This window comes from Zonotrichia leucophrys, chromosome 3 (assembly GCF_028769735.1).
Source record: "Zonotrichia leucophrys gambelii isolate GWCS_2022_RI chromosome 3, RI_Zleu_2.0, whole genome shotgun sequence".
NCBI classification, from domain to species: Eukaryota; Metazoa; Chordata; class Aves; order Passeriformes; family Passerellidae; genus Zonotrichia; species Zonotrichia leucophrys.
This window is the reverse complement of record NC_088172.1, coordinates 37,108,058-37,135,520: the sequence shown is the minus strand read 5'-3', so window position 1 is coordinate 37,135,520 and position 27,463 is coordinate 37,108,058. Positions and strand designations below refer to the sequence as shown.

Sequence of the window (27,463 nt, the reverse complement as noted above, 5' to 3'; positions counted from 1 at the left end):
GTCTGATGGATACTGCAAGGACCAAGAACAGGCAGTGCTTAGAGAAGATGCCTATAAGAAACATGGATGAGGTATGAAATTCAGGCATTATGGAATCCTTGGACCATAATGATAAAAGAACTCTTAATATATAGTATAACATATAATGATAAAAGAACTGTTGGAATATATAAGATGATAGATACTTAAAAAAAATTCAAACTTGGTCAAAGGGAAAGCCATCAAAAGGCATGATGTGCTATTTAGTGCAGGGACATGGACCAAAGCTTGCCCAATTGATTCCCATTGAAATCGCAAGTTTTTGTTTCCCTTCCCGAAAGGAAATAACATTTCAGGACCACAGAAACCAAGAAGATCTCATCTGATGCTGTGGTGGAAGCAGGAAAAATGAAAGCCCAAGCAGGAACCCTATGGCTACAGGAAATGAACCACCAGCATTTTTCTCTCTTCCAAATGATGATAGCCGTGTTTTCTGTGGGATATAAGAGCCAGGAGGGTGTTACATGAATATTCATATCACATGCTCCTAATTGCATTGATTTGCCATCATAAAAACTTGAAATGTGACCCAGAGCAGTTTTCCATACTGTGCCAGCACTGGGCTGCCATTCCAATTGCCTTCTGACACCTCTCATGTGTCAGCTTCTCCAGGCTGGGCCCATCCTGCATCTGTCCCCGTGGGCTGTGCAGGGTGGCTGTGCTGATGGACACCCTGTCCCCTGCAGTGCCAGCTGAGTGGAGCTGGTGCCCAGGAGCAGGATTCTGTGCTGGCTGTCACATTCTCAGGGGTTTCATGGGCGTGGAAGAATGGATGTGCAGAGTGGTTCACTGGGGCTGTGGTGTTTTGTGTGGTGACATCTGCAGGGTGCTGGGTTTTGCCTGCTGAGTCTTGTGGCATGTGAGGTTGTGAGGGATGGATGTTGCACTGCATGTAGGGAATGAGATGGATCTTCCAGGGCTTTTTTGAGTAAACAATTGTGGCTTTCAGGTTAAAGGATCAAGTGCATGAGCAGCAGCAGCAGGGGAAGAAGGGATGTGTGGCTATTCCTGTACTTTCAAGGCCTTTCACAGGGGAGATGTGTCCAGCAGAGCTGCTTACAGTCTGCCTCTAGACCTGAGCTGCTGGTAGACGTGACCCATTCATGTTCTGTTTTGTATTTGCTGACACCATTTCATGTTTCAGCTGCTGTGATGGGTTGGCCTTCAAGCAGAAGCCAGAACTCCACTGAGCTATTCCTTCTCTTGCACCCACAGGAAGGTTAGGGGTGAAAAAGAGGCTGGAAAAAGTCATGTTTCGAGATAATGGCAGGGAGATCACTCACCAGGTACTGTCATAGACAAAATGTATTTGACACCAGGAAAATTAATTTAATTCATTTAAATATAGGAAATACATCAGGATAACGAGGAAGAAATGGAGAACTTGATCCCAGTCCCTCCACGCCCCATTCATCTGAGGCTCACCTTCCCTCCTTCATCCCCAGCTCCTCCACCTACTCCTCCACAACAGCACAGGGCCAAGTTGAATAGGGGCTGCAGTCACCTCTTCACAAGGTGTCTCCTCCACTCCTGATGCCTCAAGTTGTCTCCCCAGTCGAGGGCAAAGCCTGTTCGCTGGGTGTTTCACTGAGCCAGAGTGCACTGGGAAAAGCCAATCTCATCTCCAGGCCAGGGCAGCCCAGGAGAGCAGTCCCACAGAGCAGGCAATCCTGTCCATGCAGGCCGTGGGGCGCAGAGGACACGCAGGTCTGGAGTGGGAAGGGGGCTCTGCACCCCCTGAGCTCCCCGGGGACGATCCTGCCTCGCTCTTTGTGGCTCAGTGGCCACCTCTGGTGAGTGACAGGGCTCAGCGAGTTCACACTGAGCTATCAGCCACTGCCAGGCCCTGATGCAGCCCATAATATATGCCACAGCAGAAGGAAAGGGAAACCAAAATAGAGGGAAACCTATTCATTGCAGCCATTTCGTTCCGTGAGTACCAGAACATTTGTGGCAGGTTTGCAGTATTGTTATTCCATATTTTTGCAGCCAGTTTGTGTTCCAGTCTTGAACTTTTTTCTGTTCCATTAAGAGTTTAGAAATGTGGGAGAAAAGAAAGCCCTGGCAGGTCCTCAGAGATGAAGGGGCCTGGGTGCAGCTCAGTTAAATTTCAGATTCTGGCAAATTCAACGTGTAAGTCTTGTCATGTTCAATAAGAACTTTCAGAGACACAGAATCACAACTAATGCACTTTATTGTAGAAATACAAATTTGGAATTGCTACAAATAAACACGCTCACTGGACTAGCTCTAAAAATATTTATGAAAGAAGGAAAAAATAAGGAAGAGCAATGGGTATAATTCATTAAGCTCAACTTCACCACCAGGTTAGGCCTATGAACAGAATTTCACCAGGGTACAATATGACAAAACCAAAAGCGCAAATCGTTACAATGAGGTGTTCCCTGCTTTGGGGAGGAGAGCAAAGCAATCCTGTTGTCCTGTCTGCACAGTGGGGTGATATCTCATCCTCTGCCAGGGAGGATTTGAAATGGCAGATTGATACTTTTGGGAGAAACGCAGGTGAGGCTGCAGTCAAAACACCTCCTTGCTGCCATGGTGAGTGGTGGTGGGCAGCCAGCTGCGGTGGAGGTGAGGGATACCCAGGGTTCTGATTGCAAAGGCTGTGAGTCCTGGGCAGGGGCTGCACACTTCATTAGCATCACTCCCTCTTCCACTGAGCCCAGGTAGAGGTAAAAGGGCTCTGCCTGATGGTCCATCACCCCACCAGCAGACTCTCAATGCCCAAATTAATCCCTTCACCACACAGGGGCTTAGGCATTGTTCCTACCATCGGGGCTAAATGACTTTGTTAATAACAAAAATGTATCTCAAAGTTTAGCTGAATCTAAATATGATAATAATGCAATATGGTAATAAAATTTAGCTCACAATAATTTAGCTCAAAAGACAGAAATGAAGTTGTTGTGATTTGGATGTTGAAGAGTGAACATCAGTATCATCTACACTGCCTGGAGAGCTGCATCAGAAATGAAATTACTTGTTTTCTACAGTAAAAGATCATCATTTTGCATGGGCTCCAGCTTCTCTCTCAGTTCCTACTTCATGAAAGACTCCCACTTCACACAGGAGAGAAACTTCAGCAGTGCTTTTTCCAGCTTGGGATTGCTGAAAATCAGAATAAGGGAATGAACACCTGGAAAAGCATACAAATATATGTATATAAGGAGTGTCATGATATTTTCTTTCTTCGTGGTATAAATTATTGTCAAGATCAAACATACAAAGTTGATGCTGTACATTACTAAGAAGGAGAGGACAGATTTCATGGCTCTGATGTGGGCATCCATGCTGAGGTCCTTCATGGAGTTGGTCTGCATCATGCGCTTGTGTCTCCAGAGAGAAAAGAGAAGGAAAACAGCAGAAAAGGTGACTACCATGAATGAAGCAGTTAATACAAGGCCAGCAAGAAAACGAGAAGGGAAAAGATGTTTATCCATCCTGATAGTTACTTCCCAAAAACTTTCTTGGCAGGTGAAAGTGATGTTGCTCCTCTGCAGAGTTTCTTTGAGGACATAGGTAATGATGGTTATAGCCAGGGCTAAAATCTCTGTCCCCAACAAGAGCCAGGGCACCATCCTGTCAATTTTTACTTTCAGGTAGATGAAGAAGCTGTTCCTGAAATTGGCAATTTTTATGCAGTAGAAACCACAAAGACAGGCTGAGATCCACAAGTTGGAATAATTAAAAGACGTTCCAAACGATGCAAGGACTTGAAGTATGGTTTGAAAATGGAGCAAATTAGGAGAAATTTTTGACAGGAAGTGGTATACCCATGCAAAGCATAAAAAGGAAATCCTGGAGCATCCCAGCAGCAGCAAGATCTTCTCATTAGAGTTCAGGGTTTTCTTTTTGGCCCAGGCAATGCAAAGCACACAAACGATGAAAGCATTTATCCACGTGCCAGCAAACACCTCCAGGGTGATGATGGCCAAAGCCATGGCCCCATGGGAAGTGCCATTGGATTGCTGTGGAGGGTGACAAGCTTCCATGGTGCGAGGTGGGGAGCAGAGCTGTGCTGGCCAAGGGGGCTGTGGCAGCAGAGCCTGAGGCAGGTCAGTGGCTGCTGTTGGTGGAGTGTCAGGGATGGCAAGAGGAGCTTTATAGAGCTGCTGCTGCTGCTGGGGGGGATTTTGGTGCCGCTGCTGTGGGCACAGGGCAGGTGCAGGGATGTAAATGTGCTGGGTATCCCCTTACCCGGGGCCTGTGTCACTATTTGAATGTTGGTTTGGGGGGGGCTGTGCTGGGTGACACAAAGAGCGGAGATGTTTTTCTGCGGTGGAGAGTGTTTTGGTTTTGATACTGATCCCTGTTTGATCAGTGTCAGGCTTCAGGATCTGGGTTCTTCTGTCCCTTTTTTTGCCTACGATGATCATGCAGAGCCCTGACTGTGCTCAGCAGGTCCGGGATTTCAGTGTCCTTTTTAGTCTGAGAGTCTGGGTGCTGCAACGTTCAGCCCACATGCTGGAAAATTGGAGTTTATTTTGATGCTTCACGGGCATTGAAATCCACGTTTGTTTTTCCAAGGGCATTGCCTTAAGAGTAAGTGAAGAGCCCCCTAGTGGGGCAAGTGTTGGGAGCCAAGAAAATAAAGGTGGTACTTTTTACAAGTTTAATTTGAAGCATATGGGGGGAAGGGGTAAAAACTGGGACTATTCCCTGTTCCAATCTCATCTGCTTGGGAAAGTGAAGGCTTTCAAAGATGGCACCATGCTGAGTTTCCCCCACACCGCAGTGCCCTAAATCTTCCAAATGACTTAGACCCTGAAAGCTGTGAGGTTTTTCCCAGGCAAGTTTTGTTAAGCTCTGTAGGGTATGGACTGCCTGTGCCCTTTGGGGTAGTACAGGACCTGTCCCATTTGGCCTTGCACATCAGGAACACAGAAACCAAGGAGATCTCATCTGATGCTGTGGTGGAGGCAGGAAAAATGAAAGCCCAAGCAGGAACCCTATGGCTACAGGAAATGAACCACCAGCCTTTTCTCTCTTCCAAATGATGATAACCATGTTTTCTGTGGGATATAAGAGCCAGGAGGGTGTTACATGAATATTCATATCACATGCTCCCCAATGCATTGATTTGGCACCATAAAGACTTGGAATGTGACCCAGAGCAGTTTTCCATACTGTGCCAGCACTGGGCTGCCAGCACTTCCCATTGCCTTCTGACACCTCTCATGTGTCAGCTTCTCCAGGCTGGGCCCATCCTGCATCTGTCCCCGTGGGCTGTGCAGGGTGGCTGTGCTGATGGACACCCTGTCCCCTGCAGTGCCAGCTGAGTGGAGCTGGTGCCCAGGAGCAGGATTCTGTGCTGGCTGTCACATTCTCAGGGGTTTCATGGGCGTGGAAGAATGGATGTGCAGAGTGGTTCACTGGGGCTGTGGTGTTTTGTGTGGTGACATCTGCAGGGTGCTGGGTTTTGCCTGCTGAGTCTTGTGGCATGTGAGGTTGTGAGGGATGGATGTTGCACTGCATGTAGGGAATGAGATGGATCTTCCAGGGCTTTTTTGAGTAAACAATTGTGGCTTTCAGGTTAAAGGATCAAGTGCATGAGCAGCAGCAGCAGGGGAAGAAGGGATGTGTGGCTATTCCTGTACTTTCAAGGCCTTTCACAGGGGAGATGTGTCCAGCAGAGTTGCTTACGATCTGCCTCTGGACCTGAGCTGGTGACAGAAATGATCAGTTCACAGTGGTTTTGCTGTGTTCTTGCTAGAGATATATCATGTTTCAGCTGCTGTGATGGGTTGGCCTTGTGCAGTTGTCATATTCCCACTCAGCTGCCTCTTCACTTTCACCTACAGTTGGGGCCGGGGTGGAAAATAAGATGGAAAACAAGATGGAAAACCTCATGGATTGAGATAAAGATAGGGAGATCACTCACCAGGTAATGTCATCGACAGTAAAGTCTTGAGAAGAACAAAATAAATTTATTTATTGACTATTGGAAATATTGTAGGTTGATAAGAAACAAAGAGAAAATTAGAACCTCCTGTCTCCACCATCCCCTTCTTCCCCAGATCAGTTTGATGCCTCTTTCCCAGGTTCCCTACATCAGTGCAGAGGGATGGGGAATGGGGGTTGCAGTCAGTTCATAACAAGTTGTCTCCTCCACTCTGTCCTTGCATTCTTCCCCTGCTCTAGCAATGGTCCCTCCATTGGGCTGCAGTCCTTCAGCATGAGCTGATTCCAGTGTGGCCTCTGCCTGGGCTGCCATCCCTCAGGATACACCCACTGCCCCCGATTGTGCTGTGGGGTTCTCCTGGGGCTGCAGGTGCCTCTCCTTTCCACTACAGACCTCCATGAGCTGCAGGGCACACTTGCCTCACCATGGGCCTTTTCACAGGCTGCAGGGGAATTCTTTCTCCAGCACATGGAGCACCCTATCCCCTCCCTTCCTTGGCCCTATTCTTCAGGACTGTTTCTCACAATATTCCTCAGTCCTCACTGCTGGCACATGTTCCATTCATAACTGGACTTCAACGCACAGACGGCCACAATTGTTTCAGGATATATACCTGGAAAACAAAATGAAATCTCCTCAGGGCAGGTGTCATGAACTTGTTATGGAAGTATAAATTCAAATTCAAATGCTTCCTAGCCCCAGAAGGTGGATTGGCATGTTGTAAAGTGGCATTAATTATTTGTTTGCTTTTTTCTGGGCAGTTGCTTTTTAAGGAGAGTTGGGTAGTTTGGTGAGGCAGCCTGCTAGAATCAGTGGTTGAGAGGTTGCTCTGGCCTAAATGGTTGTACCTCTCAGTTCAGAAGCAAGCAGGAAGTTTTTGGCAGGTGAGATGAGAAATGCACACCTGGCACTGGGTGTGAGGTAAACGACCCCCTGAGTGTGAGCTGGTAAAATAAATGCCCAGATCAGGTTCTGCTCTGTTCATGCTGGTGTGAAGGAAACTTTCCTGTCTCACCACCCAGGAGGCCTCTGACAGTCACAGCCCAGCACCAGAGACTGTCACTGTGGGGCCCAAAGCGCCTCCACCATGGGCAGCTGCCCCACTCCCCTCCCTACACACACCATGCTCACAGCCAGACCAGGTTTCCTCACCAGCTTGGCACTGGGTTTCCCATAGTGGAGTCTCAGGCCTCTGGATCTTTAAAGCACTTTAATCATGGCACAGTAGCACAGAAGCAGCTCAAGCTGGGTACCTCTGAGGAGGTAAGCCAAACAATTTTGTCCCTGAGATTTTGTGTCCTTCCTGTCTATGCACATGATGACTGGAGTGTCGTAAGTGTCCAGTCAGCTGTCTGGTGCCACGGGTCCCTGTGCCCTGTGCTGTGCAAGGCTTGACACCATGCTTGGGACTCCCAGCACTTCCCCACAACCTGCAGCTCCCTCCCATTGCAGCTGCTGCCTGAGCTGTCTGCCCTGAATGTCTTCCTCCACACTGGAACTATTTCACATTTCACTGTCATGGTGAGTTGTCCTTGGGCAGCTCTCAGAGTCCCACTCTGTCACTCCTTGACTCTCACTCTGGAATAGGACAGGGGTGGCAAATAAGATGGAACTGCTCATGAGTTAAGATGAAGACTGGGGAATGACTCCCCAATTATTCTCACAGACAAAGCAGAGTTGACACAGGGAAAATCAGTTTAATTTATTGCCTATTGAAAACAGAGTAGCATGATGTAGAACATGCATGAAACTAGCATATTTGATCTTCACCCCCCAATAATCTCAGGCTCAATTTAGCTCATTCAGAGATTCTCTACCCCCTCCTATCCTAAGGAGCCCAGGAAGACAGGGAATGTTGTTGTCAGTTCATAGAAAGTTGTCTCCTTCACTGTTCTCCTTCTCCAGCATGGCCTGCAGTCCTTTGGGACTTCTGTTTTCCCAGAGGATCCACAATGGTTGTTGATGAGATGGGCAATGTCTGGTGTTGGGGCCATTGGAGTGCCTGGAATTGGCTTTTCCCTAGCCTTGACCTCACCTAGCTGAGACCCCACAGGCCGCAGCTGCAGCTACTGGCCCAGACACCCTGTACATCTGCCTGTGGATCACGGTGAGATGAAGCTGGGTCTTCCTTCCATGCGCACCTTGCAGAAAACACACACTCCTAGGGCCATAACTGAGCCTGAGTGCACTGGGAAAAGCCAATCTCATCTCCAGGTCAGGGCAGCCCAGGAGAGCAGTCCCACAGAGCAGGCAATCCTGTCCATGCAGGCCGTGGGGCGCAGAGGACACGCAGGTCTGGAGTGGGAAGGGGGCTCTGCACCCCCTGAGCTCCCCGGGGACGATCCTGCCTCGCTCTTTGTGGCTCAGTGGCCACCTCTGGTGAGTGACAGGGCTCAGCGAGTTCACACTGAGCTATCAGCCACTGCCAGGCCCTGATGCAGCCCATAATATATGCCACAGCAGAAGGAAAGGGAAACCAAAATAGAGGGAAACCTATTCATTGCAGCCATTTCGTTCCGTGAGTACCAGAACATTTGTGGCAGGTTTGCAGTATTGTTATTCCATATTTTTGCAGCCAGTTTGTGTTCCAGTCTTGAACTTTTTTCTGTTCCATTAAGAGTTTAGAAATGTGGGAGAAAAGAAAGCCCTGGCAGGTCCTCAGAGATGAAGGGGCCTGGGTGCAGCTCAGTTAAATTTCAGATTCTGGCAAATTCAACGTGTAAGTCTTGTCATGTTCAATAAGAACTTTCAGAGACACAGAATCACAACTAATGCACTTTATTGTAGAAATACAAATTTGGAATTGCTACAAATAAATATGCTCACTGGACTAGCTCTAAGAATATTTATGAAAGAAGGAAAAAATAAGGAAGAGCAATGGGTATAATTCATTAAGCTCAACTTCACCACCAGGTTAGGCCTATGAACAGAATTTCACCAGGGTACAATATGACAAAACCAAAAGCGCAAATCGTTACAATGAGGTGTTCCCTGCTTTGGGGAGGAGAGCAAAGCAATCCTGTTGTCCTGTCTGCACAGTGGGGTGATATCTCATCCTCTGCCAGGGAGGATTTGAAATGGCAGATTGATACTTTTGGGAGAAACGCAGGTGAGGCTGCAGTCAAAACACCTCCTTGCTGCCATGGTGAGTGGTGGTGGGCAGCCAGCTGCGGTGGAGGTGAGGGATACCCAGGGTTCTGATTGCAAAGGCTGTGAGTCCTGGGCAGGGGCTGCACACTTCATTAGCATCACTCCCTCTTCCACTGAGCCCAGGTAGAGGTAAAAGGGCTCTGCCTGATGGTCCATCACCCCACCAGCAGACTCTCAATGCCCAAATTAATCCCTTCACCACACAGGGGCTTAGGCATTGTTCCTACCATCGGGGCTAAATGACTTTGTTAATAACAAAAATGTATCTCAAAGTTTAGCTGAATCTAAATATGATAATAATGCAATATGGTAATAAAATTTAGCTCACAATAATTTAGCTCAAAAGACAGAAATGAAGTTGTTGTGATTTGGATGTTGAAGAGTGAACATCAGTATCATCTACACTGCCTGGAGAGCTGCATCAGAAATGAAATTACTTGTTTTCTACAGTAAAAGATCATCATTTTGCATGGGCTCCAGCTTCTCTCTCAGTTCCTACTTCATGAAAGACTTCCACTTCACACAGGAGAGAAACTTCAGCAGTGCTTTTTCCAGCTTGGGATTGCTGAAAATCAGAATAAGGGAATGAACACCTGGAAAAGCATACAAATATACGTATATAAGGAATGTCATTATATTATTTTTGTTTGTGTCATAAATTATTGTCAAGATCAAACATACAAAGTTGATGCTGTACATCACTAAGAAGGAGAGGACAGATTTCATGGCTCTGATGTGGGCATCCATGCTGAGGTCCTTCATGGAGTTGTTCTGCATCATGCGCTTGTGTCTCCAGAGAGAAAAGAGAAGGAAAACAGCAGAAAAGGTGACTACCATGAATGAGGCACCAAATACAAGGCCACCAAGAAAATGAAAAGGGAAAAGATGTTTATCCATCCTGATAGTTACTTCCCAAAAATTTTCTTGGCAGGTGAAAGTGATGTTGTTCTTCTGCAGAGTTTCACCGAGGACATAGGTAATGATGGTTATAGCTAGGGCTAAAATTTCTGTCCCCAACAAGAGCCAGGGCACCATCCTGTCAATTTTTACTTTCAGGTAGATGAAGAAGCTGTTCCTGAAATTGGCAATTTTTATGCAGTAGAAACCACAAAGACAGGCTGAGATCCACAAGTTGGAATAATTAAAAGACGTTCCAAACGATGCAAGGACTTGAAGTATGGTTTGAAAATGGAGCAAATTAGGAAAAATTTTTGACAGGAAGTGGTAAAGCCATGCAAAGCATGAAAAAGAAATCCTAGAGCATCCCAGCAGCAGCAAGATCTTCTCATTAGAGTTCAGGGTTTTCTTTTTGGCCCAGGCAATGCAAAGCACACAAACGATGAAAGCATTTATCCATGTGCCAGCAAACACCTCCAGGGTGATGATGGCCAAAGCCATGGCCCCATGGGAAGTGCCATTGGATTGCTGTGGAGGGTGACAAGCTTCCATGGTGCGAGGTGGGGAGCAGAGCTGTACTGGCCAAGGGGGCTGTGGCAGCAGAGCCTGAGGCAGGTCAGTGGCTGCTGTTGGTGGAGTGTCAGGGATGGCAAGAGGAGCTTTATAGAGCTGCTGCTGCTGCTGGGGGGGATTTTGGTGCCGCTGCTGTGGGCACAGGGCAGGTGCAGGGATGTAAATGTGCTGGGTATCCCCTTACCCGGGGCCTGTGTCTCTCTTGACTATTTGAATGTTGGTTAGGAGGGGCTGTGCTGGGTGACACAAAGAGCGGAGATGTTTTTCTGCGGTGGAGAGTGTTTTGGTTTTGATACTGATCCCTGTTTGATCAGTGTCAGGCTTCAGGATCTGGGTTCTTCTCTCCTTTTTTTGCCTATGATGATTGCTCAGAGTGGGGTTAGCACTGCACAAAGCACATCCATGGCTGTGAGATGAGTGATCATGTCAGGGAATCCTATTCTGAAAAACATTCGTATTGATCTACTCTATCTTTTGTGTCTTTTCCTACCAGTCTGAGCTCAGTAGAGGCCAAGGGAATATGTAAATATTTTTTACATAAAGTCGTTCAGGGCACTATCGTTGTTGCCATCTGATTTTAGACACTATTTTATGTTTTGATTTATACAAGATTAAAAATTAATAGTAAATTCCTGTTTAAATCAATGAATCTGTCTTGTATCTTGTTTCACTGGCCCTGAGCTCCAAGTTGACAACATTTCAGATTACATTATAACATGCAATAAAATTTTCCAGTGGTACCTGAGCAATGCCCTGAATGTCAAAAAGCCTGCTTGTTTTTCTCAGCACTATCAGTTTATCTAATAAAATATTATCTTTCTATGACCTTTGCCAAAATTACTCCTGTCAGGGAATTTTGCTAACTGCCTTCTGCTCTTTCATCCAGGCAGGTATTTATTTATGTGCTCCTATTTGTAATGTACACCTATTCATTTTTTCTATCTAGAATCGTAGATATTTATAATACTTTAAAAGCAGAGCAACTGCTGTTGTTATCCTCTGCTCTGTATTTGACATCTGGATGCTGGAGCTCTAGGCATTTGACAAGTTAAGTCTTGTGTTGATTTCAAGTCCTGCAAAGGTAAATAGACTTATCTAAAAACTGGGAAGGTTCATGGGTAATTTTTTTATTAAAATGTGATTGGTGCCACTTTGATATGCCAGTTTTTCCAACTCAGGAGAGATTTGTTTTTGCAGGACATAAATTTCAGCACATTTCTCTGTCTGAGTTTTTCTGTGTTACAGTGGAGTTAAAACCAGTGCAAGCAGATCAACAAAAGGTATTATCTGCATTTAGTGACACCAGGTAGTGCCTGTGTCTAGGAATCCAGGGTGGATCTGGATTGGGCATGGGAATACTGATGCACAGCAATTTTGGCCACTTCATACAATGTGGAGTAAGAGACCAAAAGATACCTGCTGTACTTCCCAGAGTGGAAGAGCAGCAGCTTTTCCCATCACCAAGTTTTTCCCAGAACTGCAGCCAATGGAATAATGCGCATGCATTTGCCCTTCAGGGAGGACAAAATGCAACTGGTGCTGGAGTCCCTCTGCTGCGGAGACAGGCTGAGAGCTGGGGCTGCTCAGCCTGGAGAAGAGACAGCTCCAGGGAGACCTTAGAGACTAGCACAGTGCCTAAAGGGCATCCAAGAGACTCCCTGTATATATCTGTGAAAGCAAATACATGCTCTCAGAATGACTTATCTTTAGACATCTGCTTTAGGTTCTTGAGTTTAAAAGCTAAGGGTACTAAAACCAAGTGGTTTTCAGACAGTTCTGCTTTTGCTTCATTTTTTTGCTTCCTTTCTCACATCCACTGCCAAACATGTGGAATTATGGCCTTGGTGCTGTGTTTTGACTCTCTTTGCTTGCCTGTGAAAACATCCTTGACATGCTGTATCTTGAGACATGCTTATTTTGCTAGTAGTATGTCCTGTTCAGCTTAGGTGTCAGCCACAATTCTTCCTAAAAGAAAGTGTTAAAGAACACTCATTTATGTTAGGTGAAGGATTAGTGCTCTGGGGCCCTTCTTCTCTAAACAAGAAAAGATCTCTGTACTTTTTCCTCTGCAATGTTATCTCTTATGAATAGATTCCTACTTCGATTTGTTTAGGGAAAAAAATGTTGCTTAGCTTGAAGGGCTGACTTCTTTCTAGGACAGGTCCATTTCCTACTCAAAACATACTTACTCAAGTTCTCTGCCTTGGGCTGTGGGTAGGGGTGTCATGGCACAAGCCCTTCTCTGCTAATTGCTGAACATAGAGGTGAACATCCTCACATCCATGACTTGTAATTTCAGATGTGAAATGGACGACAGGATTCCATGCCTAAGCTAAAGGCACTCAGGCACTCCAGGGCACATGGGAGCTGTGGGAATACTGATGCACAGCAAATTAGAGATTTATGGAGCCCTTCCTGACCCACATTCCTGAGAAAGAAGATAGCAAGATACAGGACAAGAGTTTGTGATCTCTGAAACCCACCTGGAAGGCCAAGGATTACTGCTCTAAGTGACTATTCTGGAGGCTGAGGGTGGCAGGTTGTGCATGGAGCATCAGATCTGGCATGGGATCAGCTGAGCAAAGACACTGTCAGGGGATTCACAATCATATCTCTCTTACTTCTAATCTTTACAATGTGGTGTTAATTATTAATTGAAAGCAGCACTGGGCCAAATTCTAATGGCACTGGAGTGCTATAAAACTGGAAGAATTCTGCCAAAGAGCGTGGCTTTTCTCCTGTGCAGTCAAGGTGATAATGGTGACAGAAAACAAACACAGGGGAAGGAGTCAGCAACTTTGGGCCAGAGTTGAAGCTGTTATGTGAAGCCTGGGTGTGTCTTTCACCAGGTGCACTGAAGACATGAAGTTACCACATTCCTCTCTCTAATTTTCCTCCAAATGGACTTAGGTAGCTGATAAGAGCAATGCCAGCAAGCGCCATTTAGGAAGAAATCTAACTGTTATAATAATGTTTCAAAGGTGAAAAGTCTGATGCTTATTGGCTGAAGCTCCATGGAAAGCTCAGCAATGTGCCCTATATATTGCCAGAGATGAGAGGGAGCAGTTTCTGTTCCCACTGCAAAAATGGGCTCCAGCATCTTCCCACTCTGTGTGACGCTTCTGCTGTGTTCTGTCTATGGTTCTCCAGTCTCTGTGAGTAAAACCTGATTTCTATAGGCTCCTCTCAGTCCAGAGGCATCTCATACCTTATACTGGTTGTATTCCATTCTCCTCCAGGTGGGACAGCTCTCCAGAGAAGCTGGTAAGTGCTGTGTGAGCTGGTTTGAGTTCTGAAGCATTTCCTTCTGCTTGCTGTGAGCCACCACATCTGAACACTTTATGGTTTGACTGTCTTGCAGATGCTGGAGCTGGTGAGGTATTCAAAGACATTCCCCAAATCAACTTGGGTGAGTTCACATCTAAATTCTCATGAGGCCTGAAGAGTCGTGAGCATAATGCTGAATTTTCAGTATTGTCAAGGAGACTGATGGTCAGGTAGCTCATGGTAACAAGAGAATGAAAATCAAGTGAGCTCAGAACACTGTGACACCTCAATATTTCCTGGATTGTAAGTCTATGTGAACAAAGGATGCAGATGCCTTTTGTTTCTGAATTTTGGACAGACCCATGGTGCTAAGGCAGAAAAACACTGTATGATTCAGAAGGACTCTGCAGCCTCAGCTACATTTTCTGTCCATCTCTATATGGTCTTTATAAAGTTTTGCAAACATGTTTTGCTACACAACTTAGATGTTTATTGATCACTGTTCCATTGTGTGACTCTTGTCACTGCCTGAGAGCAAGCAGAGCTCATCAAAAGTGACCACTTTTGATAATTGTGCCACCACAAAGGCACTGCCAAGAAGACATTGTCATGAAGTAAATATCGAGTAGAAACTAGAAACTGCTGTTACTTTTATTGTTACCTGTAACTCAGTGTATAGAGACTGGTCCTTATTTATTTTCTGTAGATGCCCAAGGACATTAACTTTGTATAAGCAGGTTCAATGTGGTTTATGAAATGAAATATATTTGAAATTCATTGACACTATTTTTGATTAAATACCATTTCAGCTGCTGGACTGGACCTCTTTCAGGGTGATATCTTGCTCCCTGTAAGTAACTAAAAGTTTTCTGTTGCTTGTCCTAATTGTATTTTTGCTACAAATCAGCCCATCTCCCTACAGTAGGTACCTCACCAGCTGTTAATTCCCTTTTCAGAAAAATCAACGAAATGCCTTAAGAAATGAGACATACAGATGGAAGTTTCCCATTCCCTATATTCTGGGTGATGACCTAGGTAACACAGACACTTTATTCAGATTTTATCTCCAATCCTTATTTGCACTGCTGACACTATGATTAAAATTTTGCCTTTTTCAGAACTGTTTCAAATTAAAAATGTTAAAATTCACTAATAAGTATTTATTGTAGTCTTGTTTATATCAAAATTGTTTTTCTTTCTTCTACAGCTAACATAGCAAACCACAATTTAATAAAATTCAATAATTTCTCTTTTCAATCATTTTTCCTTTGGTTCCACATGTGTATCTGTACATATCTTACCTCTCCAAGGTGAACAAACTGCAATGTAGTAAAGGTTCAGTCCTTGTTTTCCAGACCTGAATGCCAAAGCAGTCATTCTCCAGGCATTTGAAATGTTCCGCCTGAAGTCCTGCATTGATTTCAAGCCATATGAGGGAGAAAGAAGCTACATTTTCTTTAGCAAGCAAGATGGGTAAGGATAATATCAATTTCTGTTTAGTTTTGCCGGGTAGAGTCAGCTGGGAACTCATTCCATTTGACTTCAGCAGTCTAAAGGTTTGCTGCCAGCAGACAAAAAGAGGCCACCAGGAAAACAGCTCACCTTAGATTCTTAGACAAAAAAGCTTGCAAGCAGCTGCTCCCTCTGCTGACTGTTGTTTGGAGGAGGAGTTCTGAAGGCGAATCCCAGCCTGTCTGGGTTTTCATCAACTACTTCCACTTCTCCATCTAGGGCTGTTTTCCATTTTGATGCAAACCTCCATGTACATCCTTTTAACTTACCAAGAATGTGAATAACTAGAAGTTAAGTCTGGAAATTTTTAGAAGGCAGAAAAAGAAAAAAGAAAAAAGAAAAAAGAAAAAAGACAAGACAAGAAAAGAAAAGAGAAAGAAAAGGAAAAAGGAAAGGGAAAGGAAAGAGAAAAGTAAAGGGAAAGGAAAGAGAAAAGGAAAGAGAAAAGGAAAGAAAAGGAAAGAAAAAGTGTAAAGACAATCTATTATAATATTTCTATTGTTTTGATATGGCTCCTTGTTAATGAACGGTCTCTCAAAATCTGAAAGGGTTTTATGCACAGAGAGTCAAGTTTTTCAAGAATTGAAAGGATTTCTTTCGTACAGCTAAGTATGTTCTGGAAGAAAATGTAGAAAAGCACAAAAATCTCACTGTATCAGCTGTGAATATTTGTTTTCCCAGAAGTTCATGTTTCTGCCTTCAGCTCTTCCTTGAGTGTCCTACAACACTTCTCTTACAAGTTTACAAGCACCATGATTTTTGACAAGCCAGTGTTGAAGATCTTAATACTAGAAATGTATTTTCACACCTCTGGCCAATGCAAAGCATGGTTGCTGTTAAAAAGGACCAAATGTTGCTGTTCTAAATACTCCTGAGTCTTTTTTCTAGCTCAAGTTATTGCAAAAATGCTCATCCTGTTTCAATGAATTTACTGTTTCCATGTAGGTTGCGTGTTTTATGTTTCTTGGCCAAATGGCAGCTGGTGCAGGAGAAAACTTCTGTGGCTTTCAAAAATGCAGGGTGATCTTCCCTGACACAGAGGACAAGTAATGAAGTGATAGTTTCTGGGGCTTAGTCTGCTTTCAGGCTGGAGTATTTTTAGGGTATCAAGGCACGTGGTCAGCATCCAAATAATGATTTATGTGACTCCTTTCATATTAAAAACTTTTACAATCTTACTCTAAATCCAGTGAGCAGATTGAAAAGTTAAATACAGAGAAGAAAACTACTGAACAGAGAGTAAGCTCTCCCTTTTTCTCAGGTGTTGGTCCATGGTGGGGAACCAGCAGACTGGACAGAACCTCTCAATTGGGTCAGGGTGTGACTACAGAGCAATTGTGGAACATGAGATCCTGCACGCTTTGGGATTTTACCATGAGCAGTCGAGGATGGACCGGGATGACTACGTCAATATCTGGTGGGATGAAATTATTGAAGGTGGGTTTTAAAGTACAAGTTACATTTTGCAAAGTGTAGATTTATCAATATCCCATTTTCACTTCTAGATTTAAAGACTTTCCTAAGGATAGAATTTTAGAAAACAGTGAACCACATCTGAGACCACTGTAATTAATAAATTTTGGTGCAACTTCTCTGGTCAAGCCCAGACATTATTTAGGGCCAGAAGAGAGAGGCCCTGCTTGGAAATCAGGACTTTTATTTCCCTTTGGCTCTTGGACTGCTCTGCTCTCTTATTTTAAACAAATTACTTCCCCTCTGTGAATCTATTTCCTTTTACCATGTAATGCAAATTGTAAACTTATTTAGATTATTAGTTTTGAGGTAGCTCTTCTGTAGGCAAGATCCTTCCAAAATCTGAAAGGTTTTATATTCAGAGATTCAGGCTTTCCTGAAACTGAAAATATTCACTTTGCACATGAAAAAAACCCTTAAAATTATTAGAGCAGATGGCAAATATGAAGTAGGGCTCTGTCTTGCTCTCTCCTACCCAGGTGTGTCTGCAGACTCTTGCCTTCAGGTTCAGTATCACCATATTCAGGAGCTTCATGAGTTTCAACAAATTCTTCACAGTCCCCCTTATCCCTAGACAGTTTTTCCTGTTGTCCCCTGTAAGATCTGATTCTGTATTACATAACAATGATATATTTGAAAAAGAGTGACTAGAAGAGAGTTTTTAAAAAAATTTTGGTAAAAGGTGCAATTCAAGTCTCTGTAAGAAAACAATTCTAAGCTCCATATAATCTTGAGCCTTGAACTGAAGACCTTTGTGATTTGCAGAAGGGGAGGGCAGCTGTTAAGCAGAGAAAGTGTAATTACCCACCAACACAGTCGTGTGCTGTTTTGGCTTTGAAAAAGAATGCCAAATATTTAATGAAAACATTATTTGCAATTGTAAATGCTGGCAAGGTCTTTTTACTTCTATACCAAAGCATATGAAGTGACTCCCTCTCTTTGCCCTAGCAGACACCTTCATAATGAAAAACTTTCTCTAAGTACAAATTACTTCACCAAGAAACCATGAGTAACCTGTTTCCAAAAGCCACTTCAGTAGAAATATCATACCAATGTTGTAATCTAGGGTAAAAATACATTTTTCCCCAGAGATTGCTAGGGCATTATTTATTTCAAAGACAGGCAGAACCTGAAGACACTTCTGGGCTTTCCAGATTTGTTTCCTTTATGAGTTTCAGGGCCTCTCCTTCTCCATATATGATCTAATACCTGGAAAATGTTTGCATCAATATTCACAGATTCTGGAATGGAGTACATTAATCCTTAAACTTGATCCTTCAGGATCATTAATGTTAAACCATTCCTATTAATTCTAATCTCGCCTCCTATGTATTCCATTCTTTACAGCTCATTGATATTAATTTTTGAATTTACTGAAGTCACCTGTGATTTCAGTAATGGAAGTGCAATCCAAAGGCTCTTCTTTGTTGTCCAAATGATGAACATAAATCTTGCTAAGTTTTAATATTTTGTTGTGAAGTAATTTCTTTGGGGTATATAATTTGTGCCTTAGAAAATTGTATCCAAGGGGAGATGGTAATGCCATTTCCTTTCCATTTTCTCTAAAAAGGAAGCCCTTTTCTGTTCTTTTACCAGGGAGAGAACACAATTTTGTGAAGTATGATGACACCTACATCACTGATCTGAACACCCCCTATGACTACGAATCAGTGATGCACTATCAACCATTTTCATTTAACAAAAATGAAAGTGTCCCCACAATCACAGCGAAGATACCAGCGTTTGATGACATTATTGGCCAACGTCTAGACTTCAGTGCCATTGACCTGGAAAGACTGAATCGCATGTACAACTGCAGTAAGTCAGAATTTAACCATGGCAAACAATTTCTTTGGTTGTACTTGAGCCAGGCTGGTTCATCTCCTTTATGTCTCTAAACTCACAAAAGCTCTTCTCAGATGTGCTTGAAGAGGCATGGGACAGGACCTGTAGTGTGCAGATAAACACAATCAGTTTGTCCCCTTCTCATCCCTTTTTGGCTCTTCTCACTGTCATTACTTTAGGAAAGATTAGTCAAGGAAAGTCAAACCATCCACACTTTTTCTTCTGTGCTGCTCCCAGGAGTTCAGACCTGTGGTTTTGTTCTGCCTGTGGTGTGTGGGCAGCCTTGTTGTATTTTTGAGGTGAATGCAACTGCACTTTGTCATCTTTTACTGACATTTGGACTTAATCAGATTATTTTGCACCTGAGATTGCCTAGGTCTAGAGTCCCACACTGCCTAGGTGTTTGCTGAGCTGGTTGATATTATCACTGGTCATGGTTGTTCATGAGAAGTTATTGTCCCCTTGGTGTTGCCAGCAGAAACATCACCTTGAAGGCAAACTCATCTGAACCAGCCCAAGGTAACTGGGTGGACTTTGCTTGGAGTGGAAGGACAGAGCTCAGGTTAATGAGAGAAACTGCTATGAAGAACAATACCTCAGCTGAGGAATGGTTAAATACCCCAAGGCTGGCAAAGAGAGACAAAGACAGTCACCATCTGTCACTTCCACAGGGGGCTTATTAACCTTCAGCAAAGAGGTCAAAGATTGTTGTCTTTATCCAGGGAGTCCCTCCAGGAATCAAATGTTTCCTCTTTTGAGTCATTGGGCTCACATCTGCTAACGTGAGAGTTGTCTTATCTACAGGATGGTTATACTACTGTAAACAACCCCCTCAAAATTAAAGAAGAAATTTTAATGAGCTAAAAGCTCACTCTGAGGTGACAGTGTGTGTATTTTTTTTTTCAGCTTCAACTCACACCTTTTTGGACCAGTGTTCTTTTGAGCTTGAAAACATCTGTGGTATGATCCAGGGCACCCAGCGTGACCAAGACTGGGTCCACCAAAAGGGCAGTGTGATGGGGCAGGAGGACCACACACTTTCTGGGCGCTGTAGAGGTAAAAGAAGGGAACAAAACACTTTCTGAGCTGGGTTTCCCCAAGGCTGACTACAATAATGGGTTCAGAGAAGTTGGTAAAGACTCTAGACAGTGTCTGCATTCCCACTCTCACCAAACTTTTTCAATGTAGTGGAATGTTGTCCACACCAGGAATATGAAAGGGGACAAAGAACAATCTGTAGAGGTCTTTTAAATATAACCTGGAAAACAATTTACTGCAACTTCCAAAGTCTGTGTAAGAGTTATATTACCTCATGATAAGAATCATACAGCACTTGTTGCCACTCATAAATGTTGTGTTTGCAATGGAAATGGGAAGTTAAGCTTGTGGAATTCTAGTTCTGGAAGTAGAAGAAAGTTGCAAGGATTTTATGATAGGAGTTCAGGGATAATTTTTATTTTGATGTGGTAATTTCACCATTTTTCAAAGGAAGACATTCTCAAAAACAGAGCAGTGAGTCTCAGTCACAGTGTGCTAGTTTACAGCTGAGAATAAGGATTAAATCCCAACAGGCAGTTCTGAAAAGCAATAGCTGAATTTGTCATTGTTTAGACAGGGTAAACTACTACACAATTCTAAGATAAAAGTGACTTCTGTGGTAAATTTTCACTCAGTAGAGGGAGAAGGACTCCTGACTTATAGCACATTCCTTTGTGCTTTGTTACTCTTTGTCTTGCTGCACTCAGGACTAGTTTATTCCCCTCAAATGACTCACCAACTGGAAATAACAGGTGTTATTAGCAACCTTTATAATTGTTGTTGTTAACAACCTTCTGTAATGTTGGTAGCCATGGATCAGGCCCAAGAATATAACTCAAGAAAACCACCTGATATTTTCTAGAAATACATACTTCTAACATTCAGCTCATTACAAATTCTTAATTCTTTCTCTCCTCTTTCTTGCCCTGTACAGTACAATTGTAACTGAAAAAGATAATTTATATGAGTTTTTGAGATTATCACATCTGCCTGAACTGGGTACTTAATGTGCCCTTGGGTTTTAACATCCAGTGACTCAATACAAAATAAGCATCAATGGTTTTTTAAGAGTTAATGGAGAGGGGTGGGTACCTTTGAGGATCTCCAGAGTGTAGAAATCAATTGCATGGAAAGAGAATGTCTCTCCTTTTGGCATCTCCAAAGGGTCATTGACACCATCGAGAGTTTCTGACATTTTTGAGAACTGGTTCTGCAATCATTACAAGTGGGGGCAAATTCTAATTTTCTAACATAGATGAATCCTATTTTCCCCAGATAGTTTTGATATTCTGAGTATTTGACTTATTGGTGGCTAAACTGAAGGAAGAAAAGTATGGCTAAACATTTAGGGAGTCTGCTGAAGTCTGCCGTATTCTAATTGCCATAGATACTTAATATTGCCTTTATTTGACTTTCTTATCCAAAAGGAGGTAGAGTCTAGATCATTTGGGTGTTTGTACTATAACAATTGCAACAACAGGCTCACAGCCCTGCTTCTCACTTGGAGCAAGAGTTAAAATTAGTGTAATTGTTGGTTAAGTGTCATACATTGCATAGAACAATCTCTAACAAGGTTTCTGTGGACATGAGTTCAAAATATTGCTACTATATGGAAGTGAATGAAGATAATTCCCCTGACTGATTAGAGAGAACCTGATAAGCAGCTCAAGACCCTTCACTAACCCTGCAGGAAGCTGCACTGCCTTTATGCAGCTGCAGGTGTAACTGTTGGAACAAGATGATCTTAAGGCTCTTTCCAACCCAAACCATCCTGTGATTCTAAGATATGTTATCTTGGACAAGAGTCCATGGAACTTTCACACAACAGCAAAAAAAATTAACTTATTAATCATTGACTAAATTGAATAACTAAAAAGCAACACAATACAGATAAAACCTGACAATTTTGTGTGATACCAAGATATTATAGGTGTGCAAATGGTGAATCTTTGTAAGTATGAGGATAAAAGTAGACACTGCAAAATTAAAAGAACTCTTCAAAAATGGTAATGGGAAATAGAGGAGCAGGAATTCTTAAGTAATTTTCTTATGCTGAGTCATTGAGTTTTGAAGTGTTTGGGCAAGCTGTAAAAAAAACCTTCTGCATGTTCAAGATCAGGACAGTGTTTTGTGTCCAACCCCTGTTTATTATCTTTATTGCTGATAAGAAATTATCTTACTCTTTACAAGGTAATATAGCACATGACCTCTAAGATCTCATTTTTAGATTAGCTTCAGTGTAAATCAAGTAAAAAAATTGTATCTCCTTATTGCTTGTAGTCAACACTGAATTCTCTGCTTCATATATCTCTGACATTCCTGAGGAGTCCAAATTCCAATTAGACCAACAAATGCACAAATGACATGAGCTGACAGCAGTGAGTTCCATATATATGCTGAACTGCTACTCCTGTTCTTATCCCAGTCTGTCTTGGATGGTTGTCACGTGTCATTTCCTTTATTGTTCATGTTAAGTACTGCTCTGCTGTTTACTAAAAGAGTGCAGATGAAATGATCAATTTGCACCATGCAGCTTTGCAGGAAATGTGTAAACAGACAGTGACAGACTATCCTTTATTCCCAGATGCTGGCTACTTCATGTACTTCAACACCAACTCTGGCCAGGCAAATGAGGTGGCAATCCTAGAGTCCCGAATCCTTTATCCAAAGAGAACTCAGCAGTGCCTCCAGTTCTTCTACAGGACCACAGGAAGCCCTTCTGACAAGCTGATCATCTGGCTGAAAGAGGACGATGGCACTGGGAACATTCGTAAGATGAGGAAAATTCAAACCTTTCAAGGTAATTCTGGAAATAAGATTAATATTTTAGTAAAGAGGAGGAGTTGGCTTACTCTGCCCATGACTGACTCAGAAACCAAAAGATTTTCCCGAAGTTACCAGAACACCTTGCAATACAGTTAAGAATTTTGGTATCACATGAACACATTAAGCAGAGAAACTCTGGGTTGTAATAATGTAATTTTAGTGCTTCACAGCAGAAGTCACAACATTCCTAATATTCCGTTGCACTCAGTGACTGAGAGGGACCCCAGGCCATGCTGGATACCAACTGACTGTGTCTCCACTGGTTGCTATATGATCTAAGAGTGGGTTTTCAGGTGTAAAATACCTGTGCTCCTTTGCAGTCATTAAGAATCCCAGACTGATTTTTAGATAGTTGGGAAAAGCATTGGCAGTTTTGGAAATGTGAACTGGATTCCCACTTTGGGTGATTTGCTAAATAGGACAAACTCACCCACTGAAGCTCCATGTGATTTATGTGGTCAAAACACAAGACCTGTCATAAACTGCCTACATGAGGCTGCTGCAGTTTACAGTGAAGGATGAATACATGAAAAATTGTCGGGAACACATTGGGTCATTGATTCCCATCCTCTTGTTTAATCTTAACCCTTAGGCTGTTGTCCTTTGTATTGGAGGCTGTCATTCCCTAACATGTGAGGAATTCCTTGTACAACATGTCCAAAGCATTTAGATGACAAAACAATGTGGATATATTTTAGTCACAATATCAACTTCAGATCTCTGGCCTTCAGGACTCTGTGAGGGGTCCAGTTGTCTAAAAGTCCAGCTGGGATGGACAGTTAGGGGCAAGTTGCTTTATAATAACACTAATCCCACTGATGGAAATGTTTTTCTTTCCTTTTACCAAAGCGGACAGTGACTCCAACTGGAAGATTGCCCACGTAACCCTCAACGCTCAGAAGAAATTCCGTTACTTCTTCCAAGGACTGAAGGGCAACCCCAGCTCTTCACTGGGTGGGATTGCTATTGATGATGTGACTCTGACAGAGACCCCCTGTCCCACAGCTGTGTGGGTCATTCGCAACTTCAGCAAAATCCTTGAGAACTCATCCATCAGCCTTATTGAAAGCCCCAGGTTTTACAGTCCTGAGGGTTATGGGTTTGGCATCAGCGTGTTGCCCAACTACCAGAACAGCAGCTATGCTCGTGTTGCCTTCCACCTGTGCAGCGGAGAGAACGATGCAGTTCTGGAGTGGCCGGCTCTGAACCGCCAGGCCACACTCACAGTGCTGGATCAGGACCCCGATGTCCTGAAAAGGATGTCCTCAAGCAGAAGCTTCACCACAAGCAAGGACCATGTTAGCTCAGGTAAGGGATGTCATAAATGCCTGTAGGAATGTTGGCAATGACAGCCAAGGAATCTGAGCAAGAGGACTGAGTGTAGGACTCAGAGCTGAGAAACTTTGGCCGTATTTCCCAATTTGGGACACTTTGCTGTGCACATCTTCCCTGTGTGGGACTCAGAATTCCTGCCTGTGAAAGATTGTATGAGATGAAAAGTGACATATATAAGGTTGACGTTATTATGAACAATACCTAGGATATCTGAGCTTGACTTTAAATATAGACTTTCCCCGAGAGCTGGCAATTCCCTTTCTACCTGTGGTTTGTCCATTGTGATAGGTGACATATCACCACAGGTGGATGGAATGACAGCAGGGTGCAGTATTCTGTCACTAAACAGTAATTTAAGTTAAAACTGTATTTTGGAGGCTCAGTCAACTTCAACACACACTCAGGGAAGCTCAGCCTACATGGTCTGAATGCACAAGATTCACCCTTTCTCATGGATGTGTCAATTCAGAATTGTTCAGCCTGGAGAACAGAAGGATGAACAATCAGGGGGACCTAGTTGTGGCCTTCCAGTACCTGAAGGGAGCCAGCAAGAAAAATGGAGAGAGACAATTTACAAAAGCACAGAGTGCCAGGACAAAAGGGAATTGTCTCCAAACTGAAAGAGAGCATAATTAGATTGGATATTAGGAAGAAATTCTTTACAGTGAGGATGGTGGGGCACTAGAACAGGCTGCCCAGAAAAAACTGTGGATGCCCCATCCTTGGAAGGACTCAAAGCCAGGCTGGATGGGACTTGGAGCAACCTATTTTAGTGGAAGGTATCCCTGCCCATGGCAGGGGGTTGGAATGATATGATCTTTTAGGTGCCTTCCAATCCAAACTTTTCTGTGATTCTATGATAGAAATTAGAATAATAGGACAAAACAGAGTTTTTACAGAATAAAATACTACACATGAATTTTCATCCCTTTCTACTTTTTCTAGTGGAATTTAAGCACATAGTTTTTCAGTAGGAGTTTTTAAACCCTAAATATGAATATGTTTAAAAAAATCATAGTAATGACAAAAATCACCTAAATTCTAAACCTTAGGTACCTACAAACTGGACTGGAGCGTCCTTACTCAGGAGGGAACTCTTAGCTGGTAACAATGAGGAGGTAATTTTTTTAGTTCTCAGGGAAAGAGAATTTGTGGCATTTCAATGGCCTCTTATAGACTAAGAATCCTCATGCAGACCTAACCTGAAGATCACCTGGCACCTTTAGTTTGTCAGTCCTCTGGGATTTGTTTGGGAAATTCAGGCCTGACCTTGATTTTATAGCATAAATCACCTTTAACACAGAAATGCAGGAAAAAGTCATGTTGTACTTTGAGATGCACAGCTTTGTGGTTCTCATTTTCTCTTTGCAGGTAGTGGAACTATAATATGGGATAAACCATCAGTTGCTGGAAGGTTTGATGAGTCGTGCAATTGCTACAGAAGTGTAAACTGGGGGTGGAATACCTTCATATCTCACAGCCAGCTGAGACGGAGAAGCTTCCTGAAAAATGATGACCTTATTATCTTTGCAGAGTTTAATGGTAAGGACCCCTTTCCTGATTCTCCTTACAAAATAGGTGATTCTTTCTATTTTCATACATTCAAATAACTCTTGACACCTGTCTCCAAGATCTCTTCTAATGGGGATCAACTTTAAAAAGCATTTCTGTGTCCTAGTGTCAGGTGGGTGAGGTTGACTAAAGTGATTGTGAGTTAAGAGGGATCTAAATGGCAGTGAGTTTTGAAATGTGAACTACCCTGGCCAGTATCTATGTCCCTTCTAAGCACTGAACATACTAAAGGCCATCCCCACTGTTTGTTTCCAAATAGAACAGCCTCATAGAACATCACAGATTTACCTAACTAGTTTCTGTAATTTCAATATGATTTTCTATCTTGTGCTTTAAGCACACAGAACTTGTGGTGGTACAGCAAGAGCTCTGTAAAGGGAAAATGGACAAGGAGCATCCTCTGGTCTAGAAAGCATCCTGTGAGCCCGATTTAAGGCATGCTACATATAGCATCATTCACTGATTCTGGTGTCTTTCTCCTTTTTTAAAGATATAATTCACCTCAATAACACAGAAGTTCCTGTTGAACCTGTGCAATCTGCCCTTATGGAAGGCCTCGTGCTTGAAAGGCAGAAGAGAGCAGTCCAGGACATGGAGCCCGTCCAAGACCAGCTGCCTTATCTGCCAGACCCGTGTGACCCAAACCCTTGTCAGAATGATGGAGTCTGTGTGAATGTGAAAGGAAAAGCAAGCTGCAGGTACCACAGACCTCCTCCCTCCTTGTCCTGGCTTTCTTCTTCAAGTAATGCAGCTAAAAAGTACTCAGAGCTACAGACCTCAGAGGTCTAAGCTATCAGGTCGTCAAGGAGTAGTAGAAACATAATACTTTACCACAGTTGCTAGTTCCTTCCAGCAGCCAGGAGGGCAGGTTTCTCAGCATAAAGCAAAGAAGCCCCATTCTGTGGTGCTTCCAGGGTGTGTAAATAGCCTCCTAACAAGGTAGGAATATTGCGACTTGAACCCCTCCAATGGGAACTGCTCATCTGGGATAGTGAGTGTGAGGACCTTGGGGTGAGGGCATGACAAGGCTCCTGATCCACTGAATCTGTGTTTTGTTTTCCCAGGTGCCCATCGGGACAAGCCTTCTTCTTCACTGGGGAGAGGTGTCAGTCAAGGCAAGTCCATGGGAACATCCTGGGAATGACTATTGGTGGAATTGCTGGAACCATTGTCTTGACTGTCGTCCTCATTTCCATGATGGCTAGAAGATAAAGAACTGCAGGGGGCACAAATTTCAACCTGGTTCATAAAACACCCATTTTCAAAGAAAAATTATGAATGTAACTTGGGGAAAACCAGTCATCATATGGATGAAAATTGTGCCAATGGCTTGGCAGCAATCTGGCTTTTTTCTGAGGGATGTGGCAATTAAAGTGTGTCATGTAGAGCTGCTGTCTGATAAAAATTCATACACTCCCTTTCTTGTGTGTATTTTGAAAGTTTTGTTTCTTCATCCCATAGCAAGCAGAAGTGTTGAGAGCCTATGCATTTACTCTCAGCCATGGTTCAAACTTAGATTACATAACTGGTTGAACTTCTCAAAACACTGTTAAAAATCACACCAGAACACCTGTATTAAGATTCTGGAAATGTTCCTGCAAAAATTGCTCAAGAATCCTAGAAGGTACAGATACTTATGTAAGTCAGTACATCATCGCTCACTTTCCCTGGAGCTGTGCTGGTGTACTTCCACTAATTAGCTATTACACAGTATTCATAAACTCTTGCCCATACCACCTTGCCCATACCAAGCCATCATAAGTGCTTCTAACTGTAGAGAACAGTTTCCCATCCTGATTCACCACAAAGTTCCAGGAACAGCTTCACCATTGACAAACACAGGCCTGATTCCCTAACAATGAAACAGAAATGTACCACGTGGCTGAGTATTTGATATTGAACTCAAATCGAAATCTTCACGATTCTACCACATTGTATATTAAATTTTGCAACATTTGTGTGCATTATAAATACTTTTCAGGTTCTTCTGAAGATAGGGGTCCTGCCTTTAAA

General features: G+C 43.2%; 3 protein-coding genes across 4 annotated transcripts; 1 reads left to right on the top strand and 2 right to left on the bottom strand.

Moving 5' to 3' along the window:
- MEP1A (meprin A subunit alpha) lies at positions 1–27,463 on the top strand. 2 transcript variants are annotated; one of them, XM_064707825.1, is made up of 15 exons: positions 16–71; positions 12,882–13,737; positions 13,822–13,846; positions 13,944–13,991; positions 14,659–14,699; positions 14,806–14,884; positions 15,205–15,322; positions 16,623–16,798; positions 18,431–18,652; positions 19,586–19,735; positions 22,302–22,517; positions 23,393–23,851; positions 25,250–25,420; positions 25,941–26,148; positions 26,515–27,463. In XM_064707825.1, exons 2-15 carry the CDS (start codon positions 13,669–13,671, stop codon positions 26,660–26,662), a joined length of 2,130 nt encoding a protein of 709 aa, XP_064563895.1. In that variant the 5' UTR covers positions 16–71; positions 12,882–13,668; the 3' UTR covers positions 26,663–27,463. The 2 variants fall into 2 exon arrangements, with proteins under 2 accessions (XP_064563893.1, XP_064563895.1); XM_064707823.1 differs by lacking the exon at positions 12,882–13,737 and having other exon boundaries at positions 1–71; positions 13,762–13,846.
- Positions 3,099–4,052, bottom strand: LOC135444820 (taste receptor type 2 member 9-like). The gene has a single exon (XM_064706885.1). It carries the CDS (start codon positions 4,050–4,052, stop codon positions 3,099–3,101), a length of 954 nt encoding a protein of 317 aa, XP_064562955.1.
- LOC135444819 (taste receptor type 2 member 9-like) lies at positions 9,608–10,561 on the bottom strand. The gene has a single exon (XM_064706884.1). It carries the CDS (start codon positions 10,559–10,561, stop codon positions 9,608–9,610), a length of 954 nt encoding a protein of 317 aa, XP_064562954.1.